Here is a 22,784-nt window from a genome sequence, read left to right as displayed (position 1 = left end):
ACTGAGTTCTTGTTAATTCAGCAGATGTTATACAGAAGGGTTTTCTCTCTTTGTGTAATTAAAACATTGTTTTCCTTTGTTCCAGTAATATACAGAATGTGTTTAGTGGCATATAGAGCAGGGAAGTGAGATCTGATCATGAGTGGTCACTCAAGAAGTAAACTGTAAACTGGCGGACTGAGAGCTGTCCACTTGTGATCGGATCACTCAGGACACACATACCAAGGTCCGGTCTGAACAGCTTGCAATACACATTTTTGAAAGCAAGCACATGAAGCAATGCTTTGTTCTCTGCTGCTGAGTCTGGAATAATAATAATAATGGAATTGGAGCAATTGTCTTCCAGCCAAAAGAAGGCTGTATTTAGGGGAATTTTTTGATAAATGGCCTAATGTTGTCAGCGCAACAGCAAGACCAGTAAATGAATTACAAATGCCTCCAGGGATTAGGAAAAAATAAATCACTGAGATGTTTGGTTGTTCTTAAAACTCCACTGGCTGAACTTCTGCTGTAAACAGAATGAAAAACAATTTCACAGACCCACATATAAGTATTTAATTGGCTGCTTCAATCATATCAGAGAGATCAGAAGACATCGCTGCATAAATAGGCCTGAATATCAATCCAGTGTGTGGCCACCCTCTGTCATCAAAGTTTTCATCATGATAAGCAGCCTGATGTATCCTGAATATGTTGCTGTCATCCTGTCACTCTCTTAAGAGACCTGTTAAACAAATATATGAAAAATGAATTCATCCAGCAGCCTAACAGTCTGTTCTGTGCCTTTTCATGACTTTGTGATTTAGAAGTTTAGTTAAATGAGGGACAATTATTAATGAAGACTTGTCCAAACATCACAGAGTAATGCTTACATGTATTCCCAGATCAAACCTTCCCTGCAAAAAAGCACTTCAGAGAGTCCACCAGGCCATAAACATAATCAAGGACTCATCTCACTCAAAAAATCACCTCTTCACTCTGCTGCCCTCTGGAAGGTGCTACAGGTCTTAATAAAGACCTGTACCTCCAGACTTCAAAAACTGGCGATGAGCAATACTCCCCTGTGCAATATTTTACATTTTATTTTTATCATATATCCGGTGCGATATATCTGGTTAAGTGCAATTATATGCTGCTGAGTTTTATTCTTAATCAAGACGAGTTGTTTATTACTATTCTTACACTGCACTGGAATTTTGTTGTACACTGTGCAAAGAATCAGAAATCTAGCATTTCAACCTGAGCAGTCTCACCACTCTCTGAATCACTTTCCACAGTGACTAAAGCTTCCTTTTAAACACTGAATCAACTTAGAAATGACAAGTTCCTCAGGAGTTCAGTGCACATGAAAAAGCTTCATGTCCTCATTCTGCTGAACTGTCATTTTCTTTTCTGCAATGTGTCCTGGGGAAACAAATGCATCAGGTATCTCCTCAGAGATCTGTGTCTACCTGTACACTGTGGAGCACAAAGACCTCCAGCAGGAACAGGTACCTGTTGTATGGTACCAGGTTGTATGGATGTGGTATGTACTTCATATTATACCTTCGGCATTTAAAAAAATATTATAATTATTTTCCAAATTACTAAGGATTCTTGGTCAGCTTGAAGTTTTACTTCCACACAATATTAAAAATGATCACATCAGAATATCATAACTAAAACAAGTCTTTCAGCTGTAATTGAAGCAATTTATTCACATTCTTGTCTATATACTGTATAGGTTTCTACTAGCAAAGACTATGTCTAACTTTTTTTAAATACCATTGAAACACTTTTTTTCCATTACCATTCAGTTTGCAAATGGTTTGTCAGCAGGGTTACACAAAAACTACAGAACAGATTTTTACAAAACTTGGATGGAGGATGGGTCTCAGCCCAAAACCGGCCCTATTACCTTTTGGTGAGAATTTGGATAAAGGGACTGATCCAGGATTTTTTCTTGTTTCCTGTAAAAACGGTTAATGTAAATTATGCCCCTCGCCATGCAGCTAGATTTCAAAGTAGCTGACTCTGTATGACCATCAGTTCCCAGTGAACACATAAGTGATAAGAGGGCTGGCCAAACATGGCCCCAATTCTCTACTTTTACTGCTCATAAAAGTCGGTATCATCAGTTCTCTACGTTTCACGATTTAAAACCTGACCTTATTTTTAATTGTCACAGTCAAGCCTCTGTAAATAATGAACAGGATGACTTGGATGATTGAGCGTCACCAGATTTATTAGTGCCTGAACCTGAATTTCAGCCTGCACAGAAGTCTAGACTAGAAGTCTAGAAGTCAAGACTGCGAAGGTATCTAATGTGTGCCTGGAAGTCCTAGACAGTGGTGTCAGACAAGCTATCTTAAATAGATTAAGTAATGTTGACACTGTTGGGCTGACCCCTAAGACCCTCATAAATGGAACAAAGTATTCAAAGGGAATGATTCTTTCTGTTGGGAGTACAAGTGGACAGAATTTTGGAAATATGCATCATGCTGGCTGGTCACATTTGCTTCATTGAATTGAATTGAATTCATCATCATTGAACCTTTAACGGTGTACTATGTGGAGCATCTGCAGGGTTACCATCTTATGAAGAAAAGCCCTGCTGAAGGCCTGTTGGTAAAACCAGAGGATCTCAATGACTACATGCCACTTGTGTCATATCTTGTTCAGGGGCACATGTTAGTCACTCCCAGGACATTCTTGCTGAATTAAACCTGCTGTAAGTAATTGTTTTTGTTCTACTTGATTACAATGGCCAAAAGCTTTGACAGCATTACATATGTTAGTGTCATGAGACATGACACTTGTCACCCTGATCCTGAAGAATTAACGCTCTATGGCAGTGTTTCCCAAACCTCTCCTGGAGTGCCCCTTGTCCTGCATGTTTTTAGATCTCTCCCTGCTCCAACACAGCTTATTCAAATGATCAACACATTATGAACTCATGAAGCTGCTTAATAACAAACTGATCATTTAAATCAGCTGTGCTGGAGCAGGGAGAGATCTAAAACATGTATGACAAGAGTTACCACCTCAAATAGAATCTTATTCTGTGGTAAACACTGGATATGAACAGTTTATATAATCAATATTTAAAATGTATTTTTACTTAGAGTACTTTTTCCCCCTCTTTCCAGACACCTTTTAATTGAAAACATTCACGCAGGTGTTGAGGAGCTGTGCGAGGTGTTACACCTGAGAGGTGGATTCATTGTACAATTTGAGGATCCTGAATTCAATAATGAGTTGTGCAACATGACAGACATCAAAGACCTTCCTGTTGAGCGGGCAACATTAAAATTGTTCACAGCTGATGCTGTTCTCTCAGATTCTACATTGGACAAATGCAGCCTACCATCTGTCAGTGGTAGAGAGTCTTTGGAATGGCCTTACCCCTTCCCAATTCCACAGTTCCAACATGATGTGGAACTCCAGCTGAAAGAAGCAATTTGTAGGTATGGTAATGATGGATCTGTGATGGTGATTCCTAAAGGTTTGAAGACTGATATCACTGACACACTTGCAGACAGTATGCCAAGAAATTAGTACATTTCCTGAGAGGAATCATAATGAGAGTGTAGCCAAAACACTCATGGAGAAGCATCCCAGTCTCAAGGAGCTGGGGTCTGGAAAGGGATGGCACTCGTGGTTTCACAGCCTGAAATTTAAGCTTGGTGCCCTGAGGTGGTAATCAACAAAAGAAAAGGAGGAGATTTAAAGGGGAAATGTGTAAAGAGGTCAAAGAAAGGTAAGGTCAACTACTGTCCAGATCCACTTGAAGAACAGAGTCCTGAAAATGTGGAGGAAAAGCAGAAGATGATGGAGGTGCAAATGCTGCAAAAAGACCTTGATCACCAGCTGGTAGAAGACCTGATGACGGCTATGTTTTCCCAGCGCATAAAAAAGATTATTTGAGATCAGCCACTCATCTCATAAGTCACTTCTAGATGGCTCTCCAGATTAGGGCATAGATCAAGAGAAACATTACCACAGACTTTTTCATATCTTTTCTTGATGGACTTGATGGCCTGGTCCCAAGACTGCTGGAGGTGTACAAGGCAGCAACCAGGTCAGGAAAGAAGCGGGAACTCAAAACCATTTTGGACTGCGTTGAGAAAGATGTAAGTGGTGGAGCTGATTGAGCGTAAATTGAGGCACTATTCGTTGATTGTCTGTTCTTTTCATATCACTGCATATTTCCTTTGTCTTGTAGGACACAAATGAGAGGAGAAGGACTGCTGCTTTGCTTGGTCTGCCACACTACATGTCTGAAGATCCATCAGACGTCATCAGGATGTGTGATCGAAGACCATATTTCTCGAAACTCTTGTAGAGCATATGTACTTGAAAACAAAAATGGAAACGCTATTATTTCTACTTTTTCAGGCTCATGGTCAGACCCTGGATGCAGCCATGAAGGGGATGCAAGTTGGACTACTGAGGTCCGGAACAGGATGCCTATCCAATGTGGCAGTCGTGGTTGAGGAGGCCATTATGCTACACAACTTCAAAGATGTGCTATACAGCTTTGCTTTGCTTATGGGCATTATCTACTGTGTGAATCTAGAGTATCCACAAGCCAGAGTTTCTACAGAGAATGGTGATGAGGATCAAACAAGACTAAGCCTCTGCCCGAGTACACAGGTTAAGAAGAAAACTCCTGAGGTACAAACTGTGAAACCTTCCAGACCTGCCAACATGTACACATTTTTCGTACTCGGCACGCATTTTGACCCTTAAGTACACTTGTACGAATTGCTGCTCTCCAGGTACCCATTTTGTTGCATCTCGCAGTTCGCCGATTTCAGTTTTTATGCAAGTTCAATCTATGAAGTTGATTCTGCCGCTGAGCCACAACAATCTGCGTGTAAGTGGAGTGTACTCATAAAATTTCTTCAAGGTTGGCAGGTCTGAACATCTGTCTACGTGGTTGGCGATGGGAATGCATGTTTCCAAATAAACATACGGACTAAGTTGAATGCATAGAATCATACATCTATGTAGTGAGTAGGTCACTACTAGTGTTGTGACGTTCACGAATGAACCGATTCTTTTGAACGGCTCGTTAACATGAACGATGGGAACTGAGTCGCAGCTGGGAACCGTTCTTTTTTTTTTTTTTGTTATATCACTGTGTGTTTCACGCAGATGCACACAAAAGCTCCTCCTTTGCTCCTCCCCTGAGTGGGACAGAGAACAGGAGGGAAAAAAAAGTTACATGGGGAGGAGCGCAGCTCAGCTGCACGGTGCTTATTAGATATGCAAATGTAGCATGACGCCACCTGAGTTGTGCACGCTGCCTTTGCGTAAAAAAAAATAAAAATAAAAAAACAGAAACACGTGACAGCCCCTGCCTCGGAGAGCAGAGCAGCTGCAGTGGTCTTAATTAGGAGGAGGACAGTCAGTCTGTCGTGTGTCGTGATAATCAATATTTCAGAATAATTCAAACTCAGAAATTGGTGGGATATCTAATTTTGTATTATTTTGTTCCAAATCTCACCCCATCATACCTCCCAGTGATTATTTCCAAGATAAAATGAGTTACCACCAGGCTGGCTTCTTAAAACTTAATAAATATAAAAATCAGTCAAATGAGCCAGTTTTTTGAACGGCTCTTTGAAGGGAACGGCTCACCGAGATCCGGCTCCCCTCAAAGAGCCATAAATCCCATCTCTAGTCACTACAAGATGAATTAAAAGCAGACAGGAAAAGAGTATTCTAAATGAAAGAGAAAAGCACTGTGAAATTAATCTCCGTTTTGCTGGACTGTTTGAACATATGATCTGTTGATGATTTTCTTGTTCAACAAATATTGTATGTTTTGTGATGTGCACTTATGCAAACCTTCAGCACATTCTAAGGACTTGAAGCAGTGTAAATGTGAAAATCTGAGTGGAAAAAACATATTTAGACCACTTTATTTTGTTGGACTGATTATAATGAGAGCTGATGGGCTTGACTGTTCTCTGCTCAGGCAGACAATTTTTCGAAAACTATATTTTGTGTGAATGTTAAACGCACTTATGCAAAACGACTAAAATAAGGGCTGTTTCTGCTTTGGCAGACAATTTTTCTTTGACATACTGTTTAACATGCATAACTACAGTCTCACTTTGACACACTTGCCTGTTGTGTATAGGAGATTTGTAGATTGTCTTTTAGACATTTATCTGTTGGGAAAAAAATAATATTTTCTACTTTTCATGCAAGCAAATAAATGTGAGATTTTTGCCTCAAGAAATTGTGGTTTGTTATAACTATAACTTGTAAGTTGAAACAGTACATGCTTTTAGATCATCTTAACTAGAAACGTTATGTCGACACTTATTTGAACTAAAATAGGTAAGGTGGTTTAAGTGGACAGAATGCATTTTAATAAGTTATCCATATTTTGAATTTGCATTGCAAAGTTGAAACAACAAGTAATTTACAGTCATGTTGACTTACAGTCAGAAATCCAATGCTAAACTAGACTCACAATAATGAGTTGAAATTTTAGTTTTTAAGTTGAACTACATGGATTTTTATTACAGTGAAGTTAATCTGGAAACCATAACACATAAATCACAGAGGGTTCAGGCAAAGAAGCTGGAAGAAATTAGAGGTAAAACCAGAAAACATTGTGTACATAAAATGAGATCCAGTTTCACCCAAATCAGTAAATAAAGTTATACATTTGTGTTTTTGTACAGTTACCATTGAGGCCCAGACCTCAAGCCATGACTTTGTCATAATAAAAAATAAATTGATTTTTTTTCAATTTGTTTGGCATGTATTGTTAAATTGGTGTACAAGGTGACTGTGGATGTGATCTTAAATGGTTAAACAGATTTTTTTCATTTCAGCTCGACTTCATCATTGTTTCTATTTTTATCAACTTTATTCTTCCACAACATAATGAGGTTATGATTCTATCTGCATTGTTATGTTAAGCACAATTGGGTGATTTCCAATTTAGGGTTACAAGGCTATCAACTTTGATATTGCATTAGACTTGACTGAATTACAGGGGATTGTTGGGTCTTGGCAATGAGTGCAGTTCCAGTTCAGCATTTAATGTTGATGTCTCATCAAAAACACTAAGATTTGAGCAATCTCACAAATAAAAAAAAGAAGCAGAAACACTGAACATGCCTGTCTGCTGTTTGGTCTCAAGCAGGTAATGTACAAATTTTCAAAGAGCCTTCATTGGGAGCATAAAAATGGTTTCAAGTTTCAAATTCAGTAATTTTCAGTCACTGTCCTTTCATCTGCTCAAAATCTTTACACACATTATGTTTCAGTAAGACTATTTTCATCATCACAGTAATAATTTCTTCATTGACAGTGTTTTGAATAAATGACTTTGCTATGTAATAACTTTGAAGAACATTTGGGTTAAATGTTTCATAATAGTGGGTCAGCTTCCTTTTAATGCTCGCCAACTGCCTCTTTGTGTTAAAACAATGAGCAGAGACAGAAAATCAGTAATGAGAGCCATGGATTTATGGCTTATCTCATTTCTAAAAGAAGAGGCGAAGCTGGGAAAGTTTCGTGCTCACAAAGTAGCTGTCGTGTCGGTTCTGATTTGGAGGACAGTTTGAAACAAAAGCCTCTGTAGCCCTCTGATGTTAAACTGCTTGATGCGATGTGACATGAGCGCTGCGTGTTCCAGTGTGCATTTCTCTGTGGGTGTGTGTGTGAGTGTGGTATAAGGTGGTATCCCTTTAGTTGGAGCATTTAACAGAGTTTAAGTTTCTGGAGTCCTCACATGACTCCTTTTGAAAAAGCTTTACACAGAGATCTGATTTCCAGTTGAAAGTTTTTGAGGAGTTAAAATTGTGTCAAGTTCAAGTTTGTGCTTTAAGAAAAAGAAATGCAGGACCTTAGCTGTCCATTCTTTCTTTCTTCCCTCTTCCCCATTTTTCCAATATATACCACAGATCTTAAATCATCAGTGGAACCCATTCGCTGACGCTGCAAAACAAAGCCTGTTTTTGTGCATTATCTAGATAATAGCTTGGTTCAGTGGAAGGTTAAGAGGCAGAATAATTGGGATCATAGCCAGATCAGCACATTCCTCCCACTCTGAGATCACTGACAGTACAACACAAGCAAAATGCTGGTGTTTGCAAAATGTGCCTTTGGAACTGACTAAGATTTTATCATTGGATAATTCAAATTTATATGTATCTGATTCGGGGGAATTAAATACTGTAATTTTCAAAGAAACTTTGAAGGCCAGAAGCTGTTTTTTGGTTAGAATCCCCTTTTAAGATAGTGATTATGCATGCTATTTGTTAACAGAGAGTTTATATCTTTACATGAATAAATGTAGCTTTCAATTACTCAGCATTTGTTCAAGACATCGTGCATGTTTTCATCAACAAGATGTTACCTAATCCCAGCCGATCTTTTTAGGTACACCCAGGATTGTTTGCTATTTGTTTAAATGTCAGAGTGCACCTACAACAAGCGTGACACCACAAGCACATGCACATGCATGCACATGGCTAAGTTGTGGCTTGTTTCAAAGGTCAAGTAACCCCTGTTTTTACTGTGGCAAGTTTACATACATACAAAACAACTGTTTTGAATGATTACATTCATACACATACATCATTTTACTGAAGTGTAAGTAATAACTGTGAACACTTTATTTCCTCACTTCCCCACTGAAGAACAAAGTGGCGGAGCTTCACTCCCACAGCATTGCACCTATGGGTACACCCACATAACAAACAATGATGTTGTTTCATGTAATATAATTGAATAAAACAAGATCATTGCTAAATTGGAGAAGAATTTGTGTTACAGAATATTTTCCTCATTGTTTTTCCCCACTTGGAATTGGAATTTTAAAATGCTGCACCAGAGCTGCAGAGATAATTAAAAATGTCTGTATAAAGTTGACACAAAGCTTTGTAGTCAAAACATAGTCCAGTTAAACTAGCCAAACCACGGAAACTGATGCTCAGTGACTGTTTCTAGTTTATTTTCTAACATTTTATATGCACCGTCTTGTACCTTTGGCTTTTATCAATTAAATTGAATTTGTAAATGTGTCAAGATTCTATTTTTGGCTTTTAATTTTGATGTTCACTTAAAACACACCAAACAATGACAAAGATGAAGATAGTGAATAAAACAGTATTTGTGTGAAAAAGATAGAGTGGTGACTATGACATACTGTTAATTTGCTAACACAAATCATGATGAAAAATATCCGTCAAAAATCTTCATCTTATGAATGTTTCTCAACCTGACAAGAAAGGTGGTGGTGATGCTGCTGTATTTAAAGATTAATTTCAATACAGGCAGTTATCATATGGTGATTTTTCTTCCTTTGAAATTCTTTGTACTGTGTTGAAAGGCCTGTTAAAAGCCTGCTGTTAACAATTTACAGACCTGTACAGATTTTTTAACGACTTCATTGAGCTGCTTTCTGTTATTTCAACAGACTTTAACCATCAAGTGATTTTCATATTCACATTGATAATCTCAAAGACTACACAGCTATTTGAAACTTTTGATCTGTTACTACTATGTGAAAGGGCCCACACACAATCAGTGACACACGGTGGATTTGATTATTATTATTTAGACTGTTGATGTTTCTCAAGCATTGTTGACAGGAATGTAGGCCTTTCTGACCATTTCTTTGTTTTTCTGGAATGTCAGTTTCTCCTGATACTCAAACAAGATCAGTTCCTGTCAGAAAAGGTATAGAAATGAGCAAACTAGTTGACTTTTTTCTGGATGTGATGTCCAGCACAAAAAGCTTAACAACTAAGTCTGTTGATACACTCGATGATAATTTTGAAAACTGTAAAACTCTGAAAGTTTGTGACGCCATTACACCCAAAAGAGTGAAGACTCTGGCAAGTAGAAACATGCCAGCTGTCACAAGTCAGACAAAAGAATGCTGAAAAATTGAGCATTCTCTGTGGTTCTTTCCACAGAGAAACTGTTTTGGTCCTTTAACACCATTACCACAGTGGGGTGCTGCAACGCAACAGAAAAGGAGGGGAGGCTTTTATTTTATCCAGCTGATTTTGCATTAGCTGCAGTGCGCACCAACAACCACCAGGTGACACATGTGAGCAGTCCAGACTACAGTAACTCATTAGGACCCTGAGCTTCTCTCTCCTCCCTCAGCCAAAGCAGCCATATTAACATAGCGTTAGACTACATACATCCATTTCTTGTGGAGTCAACCAGCCAAAATACAGACAGCGCCACTCTGCCATTGCTAAGCACATTGTGGTCAAACAGGGTATAAAGTAAAATCCTGTCATCGTATGATATAGCTTTGGAATAACAAACAGAAATTTCATGACACAATCTGGCACTGCATATGACAATTAAATTAAATCTTGAATCTTGTTAAGTCCCTTATGAAGAAAAGCCTGAATTCTAAAATAATGAATAATTAAAGACCCATCTCTGATCATCGCTTTATTCTAAATTTCATTGACAGAGCTGATTTAATTCCACCCACTATCTTTTTAAATGTAAATGGTTATTTGGACACATTTCAGTCTGGTTTCTCAATCACAGCACCAAAACTGCACTGACAAAGGTTTTATTCAAGTAGAGCATCACTTTTGGTGCTGCTTAACTTCACTGTAGTCTTTAATACTGTGGCCCATAAAATACTATTTTGGGACAGGATTTGGAGGAACTTATTCATGCCTTTATTTCCAAAAGAGTGGAATACTGAATTGTTTACCTGTCTGTTCTTCCCAAGAAAAATCAAAAACTGAGCACATTACCCTTGCTCTTACATATTTAAACTGACTTCCAGTCACTTATAGAAAAGATTTTAAAGTGCTGCTGCTTGTTTATAAATTACTCAGTAATCTGCATTGGTTGATTGCTATGTTTATCTACGGAACTTTTTCCGTCTCATATGATTTTATGCCATTTTTTATTGCTTTTTGTTTTTAAATATCATTTTAAACAATGCACAGGATTAAATCTTGGTGAAACACAGGAGGAGCTCAGGCAGGACTCAACCCACAGGGCCCAGTCCCTCCACGCGCCTGTTCCTCCGACTCCATGCAGAATAGTTCAACAGTGGATCAAATGGCCTCCAGCAAACATCAAAAGTGAGTGGCAGCAGTTCGAAGAAGATGTGAGCAGAATCCTTCAAACAACAGCTAAGGGTGCCACTGACAGTTAGCTTCAGGCAATGACAACCATCATGTCAGCTATGCCTCTGAGAGATACGGCCACGTTGTGACGGAGAACAACAAGAGACCCTACAACAAGAACCGTAGGGCCTCAAAAATACAACAACTGCCAGGAAAATGGTGGTCAAATCAGCAGAAGTGGAGTGCCATTGACCTCTGACAAAGACCGGTGACAGCCACCAATCAGAGATAGATAATCGACTGTCACAACATTGTCTGTTAATGTCATTGTCAAATAGTGGACAAGTTCCTCTTCACAGTACCCAAGACCACCATTCTGACACTGATAGAAAAGCCAGCAAGGGCTTGGGCAAACTTTTCGAATGTAGCCTGAAGGATATAGCTGCCATTCACGAAACCAGTGGAGACCTTGAGGCCTGGCTCACCAAGGCTGCCTGGTCATTTTAAGGCCTTCATATACCAACATGCCATCCTGTCCAGGTTCTGTGGCCTCAACCATGAAGTCCTAGAAAAAAAGATCAATAGCTATCCGCAAAGGTGCCAAGCCTACCAAGGACCTTGAGCAATACAGCTCTGCACAGGTCCACCAACACTCTACAGCTCCCCTTCAGGGGCCCTGTGGAAGAATTTGTGGTGGCATGAACGAAAGAAGCCATGCAGTACAGGGTCCCAAAGTTGCAGCAGTGGGCATAGAGGTCCACACAGGCAGAAAGTGGAGTGCTGTCCGAGAGTTGCAGGTGGCACAAGCACGATTAAGGCAGAAGGCTCTGGTTGGGAAGGTAGCAACAGGGAGATCAGGAATAGCCTACTTTCCAAGCCCCCAGATTGGCAAAGTTACAGGGAAGGTGCAACAACCTCTCCTCCTGGAAGAAGTGCATGCGGGCATAGACGAGGTGTGGGTCAGCAAGATGGTGGGACTGGGTCAGCAAGGTGCATGGACAAGGTGAGAAAACATAGTACAGCGGAAGCTCACTTGGACAGCAGGTTGACATTCACAACATCAGATTCTTGGTCCAAGCTATACACGACACCTTTCCAAGCCCAGCAACCCTTCATACATGGAGCAAGATTGAAACTCAAGGCAGTTGCAGAAGCATTCACCAAAGCCATCCAGTCAATAAACACCACCCCAGAAAGAACACCATCTGCCATATGCACTACCACAGACAAACCTCAATCCACCCAGACATGGTAATCTTCTCCAATTCCCCCAAGAAGGTGATCATGTGGGAAGTGATAGTGTCCTGGGAAGATCACGTGGAAGAGGGTCATGAGATGAAGCTTGCCAAATACTAGGAACTGGTAGAGCAGCACAGAAGCCGAGGCTGGAGGGCTCTCTGCCAGCCAACTGAAGTGGGCTGCCGGGGGTTTGCCTCACTCTGCAGAGCTCTGACAGGGCTTGGAGTCACCAAAGCAGCAAAGAGGGGGCCATATGTTCCATAACTGATGCTGCAGAGAAAGCCACTAGGTGGCTTTGGACTAAAAAGGCAGATCCATGGCTCATTGCTGCTGGGATGCAAGCTGGTACATGATCATACCCGGCTGGGTCACCTAGGAGAGGGGATGTGATGTTGAAAAGCCTGAAACTCCTGATGACCCTAGGTACATACCTGATGATGCATCCCAGCATATCTCAGAGATGTATCTTGCAACCTAATGCTTCTCTTTTAATTGTCGCTGTCTCTGAAATGTGCTTCATAAATTAAACTGCCTCGATAAAATGATCCTCTGTGATGAAAACAGGACGCTAACTGACTTAATTAAACAATAAGTGACTAAATCTCAAAGACAAACGTAAATAGACTCATTCAATCAATCCTGTAATCCCAATCTCCTTCATGTCATTGGATAGATTGCTTAAACTGGCAATGGACACTTATGCTGTAACTTTTCATTTCAAAGTAAATATTGATTGGTAATGGCTGTATTAAAATGACACCATCCATGGACAGATTTGTTCCCCATAAACCTTGCTTTCACTGTGCTATTCAGTCTGCCACTGGGCTCCATTTTTCCCAGAAAATAAAGGTTGAATTATGGCACAAGAGGATATGTGTCTGCCACTGCTCAAGCAAAACTACAAAAGCCATTTTTTTTACCTGGTTACTGTCCCCAGGTAACAGTGGAACAACTGGAATAACTGTGGAAACTCTCCACTGCAAAAGAAAAAGAACCCCGCGGATGAAGGAGGCAAAGAAGGTGAAGAGGGAAACAAAAGTGTCAGATGGGCATTCACTCAATGGAGAGCATCTATCCAAGAGCAAATTTTGTTTTGCCACAGTGAAACTGGGGACTAAAATTGCTCTAATGTGTCTTCCACATTTGTGGAAATATGGAAAAAATTAGCAAATGTTTTTGTCTTTGTTTTGTTTCGCGTAGGATTGCTTATGACTCGTGTAATCCGAACATTTCTAATAATTTCAGAGCACTTGAAAAACCCAAAAGTCAAAATATATTGAAAAAAGATTGATGTAATAATTTCCAAAATCCACAACATGTTTTTACCGAATGAAATATTCTGCCTCAATCCATATTTGTTGGTATTTAGTCTTTCAAAAAACGACATTTTCAATGTGGCAAAAAAACGTTTGCTCTCAGATTTCCGCACGCACCTGACGGCGTGGTCTCGCAGTAATCTAACAGCATGAGAAATTACATGTATATAACTACAATAACAAACAAAGTAACGGCTCTTACACTATAATATTTTTTCCTGGTATCACTGCAGATAAAGTCAGTCGCTCAGACGAGTGCTGCACACGCAGTTTTTTCCTTCCTGTTAAATAATTAACTCCCCAGCCATATTACTTTCACTTTCATGAAGAACTGTTGAAAAAGAAAAAGCTGAAGCATAATTTTGATGACTTCATGATATGGTTGCCTAATAATTATTAAATATGCTCTATGTGGGAATCACACATTCAAATACTGTATGCCTATGATACAGTCTAACAGCTGATTTCACACTGAAGTAATGCTTCAGCTTCCATCATCACTGCTCGCCCTGGTGGGTAGATAAACCATTGCAACTGGTTTCCACACATGGCATTTAAGGGCATTACCATCGGGCCCGCGATGTCATCGCGGGGGATCTCATTCCAGTCACAGACTCTTCCAGGTCCGAGCACAGACCCATCACGCCCCGCCCCTAACCTGTCCTTACATGGACCGGTTAGGGTCCTGTCACGGAGGAACAGGACTTTTTAAGAGGCTTCATCTGGAAGAAGCAATGAGCTGTTTTTGTCCTTCCATAAAAGTGTAGTGATGATGTAGCCTTTGTTGTTTATGACCCACATTTTTTAAATTATTCAGCAGAGTAACTAGCATTATAAATACAGAAGATTAAGATCTATCGATTGATTGATCGATTAAAATCTGTTGATTTTAAGAAGAGGATTGGCTGTCCTGTTTTGGTATGTTTTTGTGTGTGCAGTGCTGCTGTGTTGCGTTACCTCTCACTTTTCATTTCAGCGTCATGTTAACAGGTTAAATCGTTCACACAGGATGCTTGAGACACACTTGTCTCGTCATCTAGAGATTCAGAGTCTCACCTATTTCACCTAACATAACGCACGTGGTTCTCAGCAAAAATCGACCTGAAAACGAACTGTAGACAGTCATATGGACATCATTCGAGCATTCTACTGCAGTTTTAATGTCTGTATGTGTAGAATATGTCACATACATGAAGAGAATACACACAACAGGTGAGGGGCAGTTTCTTTCCCGTGCACTCTCTTTCTTTCACTTTCACTTTCTCTCCTTTGCTCCCTCTAGTTCTCCCTCTGGCTTTCTTGCTCTTTCAGTAGGGTAAAGGAAAATCACATCATCATATTTATCAATAATTATCAAAGGCAAACTCCATGTAAACAGAGAGGGCAGGCAGGAGCAGCGCAGCTGACTCGCAGCCTATGTGAACACGAACGCGTGTGTGAGCAGCAGCAGCTCAGTAACACATCCAGTGTGCCCAGCCTGTAAGGCCTCCAACCCACCTTCATGGGGTATGATCGTGTGTGGCTTGTGACCTCATGTCTTTGGCCAAAGTGTATATTAGAGGCCGTAACGGGTACTTGCAATATAGAAAATCGAATTCCCAGATTCAGAAATCCAGCCTCTCTTTTTTACATCTTCAAGATAAGAGAGTATTTCATTTATAAAGGAGATGGTGGGGTCATACTTTATTTTCTTGTATAATGTGGTGTTAGACAGTTGAGAAAGAATTTTGTGTCTGTATTTCTCTGATGCCTCGTTTCCGCATACGTATGTATACGACTGGTGTCAGTAGATATGTAAATATATGGATAATGTCCCTAGTGTCCAATGCAAGGAAATGCATTTCTTTACAGATGGTTAGAAACTACCTGTTTAGCCATGGGTGAAATTATAGAGGGAAACAACAGTGGTACAACTGGAGGGAATAACATTACTCAGATTCAGTGTGTTAGAACTAAACATAGTTGATACACACAACAGTATATAAACTACTTCTCTTTAATCATACAACTAACTCACTTGACAATAAACATAAGCAACTGAATTGAAGGAAATAGCCTGTTAGCTAGTTAGCAGTCTGTTAGCTAAGTTAGCACACTGTCATACAGTCTCTCTCTCTCCAAAATCCACAGCAGAAGTAAAATGTTTTGAACATACTCAAGGCAAATTTAGGACCGACTTATAGGAATGAATGGACTTCCTGTTGACTCGCCTCGCTTTTGACTTAAATGTAAATTGTTTTATCATGCATAACAGGCTGGTGCAAGCCACTGTATGTACTTGAGTCAAAAACAGCTACTATGCACTTGATTATAAATGAATGTACCTTTTTTAAGACTACAACTCCCTCTTGACTTTTGCCATCAGAGAAGATGTCAAACATGTTGCCCTCATCTCCTGGAACAATGGCATAATCCACCTCTGCATTGCTGCCAGCATCCAGATCATGGGCTCGAATCCGACCCACAGCTGAGCCAACTGACGCCGACTCTGGCACCCGCAGATGGAAAATACCTGGAAGAATCAGAGAGGCCAAGGAAAGGAAAGGTACATTTTAAAAAAAGATCATATAGGAACTTTTTGTTCATCCATCTTAAAAAGCAAACCAATCAACAACTTATTCATCCCTCCAATCAATCAACCATTCAGAGATCCACAGTGAGACTTTCTTACTCTTCGCGAAGCGCGGCGGGTTGTCATTGACATCGCTGAGGGTGATGTTGATGGTGGTGGTGGAGGCCAGCCCCCCCAGCTGACCTCCCATGTCCTTGGCCTGGAGAAGAACCTGGTACTCCCCTTTTACCTCTCGGTCCATGTTTGCTAGAGCTGTCCGGACCACCCCTGGAGGAGGAGGGGTTGAAAAGGGTCCTCATTGTGATATTTAGCAGTTTGACAGACACAGAAGATTGTAGATCTAACCTTCCTATAGGCGAGCATATTACAGTATTTTGCCTGTTGAAGTTGTTTTTCATTCCTCAAATGACAAATTATGCTTAAATGCCTCCTGTCTGTGTCTAAGCAGCATTCGATCAGGACTGATTCATGACAGAGTTAAAAAAATTCAGGCAAGGATAGCCAAAGATACAGCGCACCAGGAGAGGACCGAAAGGTTGGATAGTAAGGCATGCTGCTCCTCAGGGTGAAAATGAAACATGACACTCCATGTTCAGAGTAATTACTGGTTGGTTGAGATGTCTGTTAAAGGACTGAACTCTTTAAATGCTTGTTTTAGCATGCAGTGGACGCACTGAGAAGCTCACTCTCAGAACCATGCACTGTGTCATTACCAATTGAATTTCATGCTTTCTGGGAGGCAGTGAAGACAGCAAGAAGTGTGCGTTGTGGGTTTATGCAGAAGTCATAGAACTGTTATAAAACTCCTGTCTGTTCACCTGTCTTGGGGTCCACAGAGAAGTATGGCTGACCATGAAGGATGCTGTATACGATACGTGCGCTGTTGCCATATGTAGGGTCATCTGCATCTGTGGCAGTCACCTGGGTCACATAGGTTCCTGAACAAACACACATGCACATTATGTAGTAGTCAGTCTTATAGGAAATGCTTTCCCAATGGTTGACAAATCTCAATTTCAAGAGTTGATTCTGGCCATGCCAACGAAAAGGCTAACATTTCGGCCCAGTAGCCTTCATCAGAGCATGGAGGAAAAAAGAAGTCATGTCATTTATGTACAGTAGCTGGAAGGGTATTGGCTTAAAGGGTCACATGGTTATTCCTCTTCGTTCTCTTCTGGACAGTAGTTTACAGTGCCTTTGCCCTGTGTAGTTGCTGTCTGGATTTTAACTTGACAATGGTTAATTTTAATATTTTTTAGGAGGTTTCTCTTTTAGTTAGAGGCGTCGCTGGATGCCCCTAATTTGTATAAAGTAGCCAGATTTCAACTAGACATCCCGTCTCTCAAAACACAATGCTTCCCTACCAGAATACATTGCACAGCTTCCTACAGAGACAATGATTTGGAAACTCAGAAACAACGGATCCTCTGGACATGTACCATCAGTATGCAGTCTGATCAGTCTGCATGATTTCACATCATCATGCAGAAACCTATGTTACGTCATGTGGGAAAAAGTTTTCTGAAGGGTTTGGGAAGATAGCTTTTTGACTCTAAAACATACATACTTTGAATACAAGGAATGCTGTAAAAACCAGAAAAACACAACAACTAAGGACTTTCTTGCTTTCTTGAAGGACCCATATACATCCTTTCTTGACAACATGGTAATAACTGAAAATAGGTGAAATGGTAAATTCCATAAAATGTAACAGTTCAAACTGAGAAATAAAGGTTCTGTGAAATATATTTAGATATCTTGAAACTTGTCCAGAGAAAGCATTTGAAACTGAAATCATCCTTCAGTTCAGCAGGTTATCATTGTGCTGAGTGTTAAATCCAGCACATCTCTCTCTGAGAGAATAGCTTTAGTAGGTTGCCCCCTCTGGCTGGAGGAATTACATTTTTAAGTCCAATAAAGTCCAGAGTGGCTGGAGAGCCATGGTTGGCTTCATGATCATGTTTGGCAATAGCATATTACACATTATGTAATACTTTTACATACTATTATGTAACAAATAGTTGCCTATTTACTGTCATTCATAGGTTCAGTAGAACTCTAACATGACGTACCAGATGGTTTGTTCATTCAAGTTAGTGGAGGGCTAAACATGAAGTTAGCTGCTCCGCCAGAGGTCTCTAGTGCACACGCAGTATGGGCTGCACAGTGCAGAAGCTCTGTGGGAGATGTGCTTTTATAGGAATGAATGGGGCTCAGCCTCCGGATCCAGATTTTCTCTCATTTGATCCATGTCGCCACGTGCCCAGTAATCTTCATGTAAAAAATGGTTTTAGCATGCCCCTTTACAGCTACAACTCAAATGCATTTATTGAAAGTCAAAAGAAAAAAAAACTCTCAGCCCTGACTCAAACAAAATAAGCAAACCTGTGCAGTATGAGGCTCATATTCATTGCATATCAAAAATGACAAGTTAGTCACTCCACAGAAACCAGAGCTTTGAGCAGAGAAAATATGGCTGCATCTATTCTTGGTAGTCAGCTTCTCATAGATAGGATTATGTTTTTATCATACGGATACTTGTGCTGTTTGCTACCATAGCTAATCCCCCATACAATTTGTTACTGTATTTGACTGCAACAGAGACACACTGGGGTCAAGCGTGTGTTCTCTCAGAGCACTTTAGGCCTCAGCTAAAGCATTAACAGCTTAAGGCCTAAAGACCTTGACTGTTAAATTACCTCTCAGTAATGGTATTTAGCAGACAGATGGGCCACTAAGTCTGGCTTAGTGCACTGTGTGTGTGCGTGTGTGTCTGTGTGTGCAGCTACAACTTAATACATCCAAACAGACTGCAAAGTGAAACTTAAGAACTGAACTAAACCAAACAGCTTTAAAAAAATATGTTTAAATTTTAGTTAATGTTTAATTTAGTCCAACGAGCCATAAACACATGACAAAATCATCTAAATTTCCATTGACCTTTTATCTAATGCAACATTTTAAAAACTAAAGATAAAAATGTAACTTTCAGATTGTGGAGACTTAATGTGAGAACAGTTAATACCTCTTGTTTCCTCTAGTGTCATCTTCCTGTCAAATTTTAGATTTTACATGCACATAAAATTTCCAGGAACAGCTTCCACGTTGTATACTTGCTATATGTATCCTGTGACAGTATGTGAACACAGGCTTTGCATTTACACATGGTATAATATAAAGCGTTCTTTAAACTTTGATTGTGTCTGCATTGTGATAAAATCTCAATATGCAAATTAGGTAGGCTGGCAGAATAAGGACAGGTACATCAGGATGCTGTTTCTTGACTTCAGCTCAGCATTCAATACAACCTCAACCATGAAACTGATTAGAAAAACTGACATGCTTGAGTACGACACTCTGTAACTGGATATTATAAATAAAAAAATAATGTAAAAATAAATAATGATATAAAAAAACAGACCCCAGTTCAGATTGGCAGACACACCACCTCTACTTTAGGGCATGGTTCGTGCACTGCCCAGGACAGGAAGGTTCAGGTGATTAAAACCACTCAAAACATCATTGGTACCCATCTACCGAGCATCAGTGATAAAAGTGTCTGCACAAATACAAGAAGACAACACCCACCCCAGCCGCAGTCTGTTCACCCTGCTGCCATATGACAAAACATACAGAAATATCCACTGCCATACCACCAGACTGCAGAGCAGCTTCTCTCCTCAGGGTGTGAGACTACTGAACTCATCCTCAACACTCCACCGTGAATAATTCTATATGTCTAGCTTGATGATCATTCATTGATTTTCTTTAGAGTACAAAAATATCTTTAGAGTACAAAATATTTTTTGTGTGTATGTAGCTTTGGGAATTACAAACAGAAATATCATCAAACAATCTTGTCTTGCATAATGACAATTAAATTAATCTTGAATGTTGTGTTGCCAGAGCATGTAGGAAATCAAATTGTCTACAGATGTTCTGAACTGAAGGCTGGCTTTCAAAGTTGGTCGAGGGTTGAGGGGTTTTTATGTATTTTTTTGGCCTTTCATGTCTTTCTTGATAGGACAGCTTAGAGAGGTGACAGGAAATGGGATGAGAGAGGGGGGATGATATGCAGCAAAGAGCTGAAGGTCAGACTCGAACCCTGGGCTGCTGCAGCGAAGACCAAGCCTCTATACTCCGGACACACGCTCCACCAACTAAGCTACCCAGGTACCCTGGTTGAGGGCGTGAGAGCGTGTCAAACTCCCTTTTGCTAGTTACACGATGGATACTCTGGGCACAAAGTAAGGCGCATGAATTAGTCCTGTGTTTTGGACTAAACAGCGGCACTTGTCTTCGCTGAAGGACAGGGATGTGACTAGGGTTGGGTACCATTCGAACTTCAACCTACACCGGTTCCGATACCGGTACCATGAATTCCATACCAGTACCCAACGGTACCTTTTTATAGTACTTTAATCTTTCTATAATACCAAAAAACTGATTTCAGTTCTAACAAGTTAAATCATTCACTTCTAGAGACAATATATCAGAGTCATAGTTCCAGTAACAATGCACATCACATGTCAGTCAGTATTTCTTAGGTTTCCTTCAGTAGCATCTTGTTATTCTGCATATAAATCTCATCTCATCTCATCTCATTATCTGCCGCTTTTTCCGTGAGGGTCGTGGGGATGTTACCGCCTTATCCCCCTTTCAGGGGGTTGCGGGTGTAGGAACTTGTGCCATCGCCTCTGCATTAAATTGAGGCCCTGTTTTTGTTGTTAACCCTTTTCATCTGGATGAAGAAGATTTACAGGAAGGAGGCGTCTTCCAGGCTGACCATCTTATCTCCTGGCAGAGAGGATAGTGTTCTCCTGGACCATAAAGACTTCAAATGAGGACAGTTGTAATTAATTTACAACCCAAAGCCTTTGGATGAACTTACTCTCCCATTTCTGAACTCTCTCTCCCCTTTTGAACAGATAAAACTCTTCCCACAGGTCAGGTTGAGTCCTGTGACAGTTCACCAGGAGGGACGAACGAATGTCATCAGAATGTGTTAATACAATGTCTTTACATTTGCAGATTAAGTAACACGCCTGATCACTTTCTACCTATTTCTCTCTCTGTCTTACTTCTGATCCACAAACACACTCTCCAGAGTGGACATCAGACACCTTCTGCTGAGTTGTTCTATGTGATACTCCCGTCTGTAATTTACGACTTATGCCTGGTATCCTTATCTGGTCAAATTCCATTCAAATGGCCTCTGTATTCTTCCAGATTTCAGACCATTTCTAATTAACCATTAAGTCAGTATCTCACAATCTTATTTCTAACACATTAAGAAACAGTAAGAGAAGCTCATAAAACTGATCTTTCTCCCGTTTCTCTACGATTAAGATTGACTGAAATCAAATTTTAATGTTTAATCTGTACTGTGTTCGGTGGAACCACAGCACCTCCTGATGGTGAGTCCTGATACAGTTGGACGAGAAATATTCTGTTTAATATGTTCATGGTTATAACCAGTAAATGACTCTGATATGTCTTTGTTTTAACAAGTATTAAGCTGAATATGTATAATTAATGTTTAATCACGTAATAATCATTTTCATGATAGACAACGTACATCTATTAAGCCATGGTGAGAATCTGTGAGAAGGTGAAGCACTGTTTTGCAACGTTTATATCTTGGAGATAAAAGCCGGTAAGCCCCGCCTAGACACGCCTCGATTTGCAAGTAATAAAACGGAGAGATCACGTCTCTCAGTTCAGTTTTTTTGTTTTTCAGTTTACAGTTTGTTTTTAGTTTTACAGTTTTTGTTTTTAGTTCAGTTTTAATTTTGTTTAAGTTTTTCTTTTGTAACTTATTTTGAAGCTCTTTACTTTACTTTGAAACACGCTCCAAGACAGCGATCTCATCAGAAGTGCTCACGCGTTGATTTTTCTCATTTTATATTTTTCGCAGTATTGATTAGCTTCTTTTATTAAGTTTGTACCAGAACGAAGTTCTGTTTTAATTTGTTTTATACCGTTAAGTATCGTAACCTGCTTTGGAAGAAGTGAACTTAATTTAGATTACCTTGCATTAACTAACAACGGAAGATCCGCCTGATCAACGTATCGTCCTCAGTTATTTTATTCAAGAAGTTAAATTTAGTTTATAAAGTCAGAGCCTGAAAACCACTCGAAGAAACGAAGAAGAACATCTTTATCACAATCATCATCACGACACAGCAACTTGCTGTGTCCGAGACCGTGCAAGCGGTTTCCAACGAAAGACAGACTCTGTGACAAGCCCCCAGCGCTCGCTAGCGGTACCATACCGCTGGGCATTGAGCCAAGATCTGCACCGGATCGGTACGGGACCAGCTGCCCTCTTCCTAAAACAAAGGACCGAGGTGCCCAACCGACTGATACCGGATGAGCTGACCCCCGGCCATCGGACCGCCAGCTAGAGTCGCAAATCACCCGAGGGAATCCGCTGCCGCGGCCCCGCAACTCGGCTGAGAAAGTAGGCTCTCCATCACTCACAACAGCTGGATTCACACATGATACATGAGATGGTGTATATGGCTCTGGTTCTGATCTTTTAGCTTAAGAGAAATTCGGTTAGGGTCTCGTTAGTATTAAAAATTACTC

The 22,784-nt window shown here is 40.2% G+C and overlaps 1 protein-coding gene across 1 annotated transcript in view; it reads right to left on the bottom strand.

The window, feature by feature from the left end:
- The window catches only part of LOC141016640 (cadherin-12-like), a 91,970-nt gene that overhangs the window by 44,041 nt on the left and 25,145 nt on the right, over positions 1-22,784 (bottom strand). Inside the window, exons 4-6 of the mRNA XM_073491131.1 lie at positions 17,012-17,131; positions 16,293-16,460; positions 15,946-16,133 (exon numbers count right to left, since the gene is read on the bottom strand). Of these exons, the coding sequence (XP_073347232.1) occupies positions 15,946-16,133; positions 16,293-16,460; positions 17,012-17,131 (476 nt within the window). The remainder of the gene's footprint in view (positions 1-15,945; positions 16,134-16,292; positions 16,461-17,011; positions 17,132-22,784) is intronic.

Source organism: Pagrus major, chromosome 21 (assembly GCF_040436345.1).
Source record: "Pagrus major chromosome 21, Pma_NU_1.0".
Lineage (NCBI taxonomy): Eukaryota > Metazoa > Chordata > Actinopteri > Spariformes > Sparidae > Pagrus > Pagrus major.
Note: the sequence above shows the minus strand (reverse complement) of the source record. Positions and strands in the feature narration are given on the sequence as shown.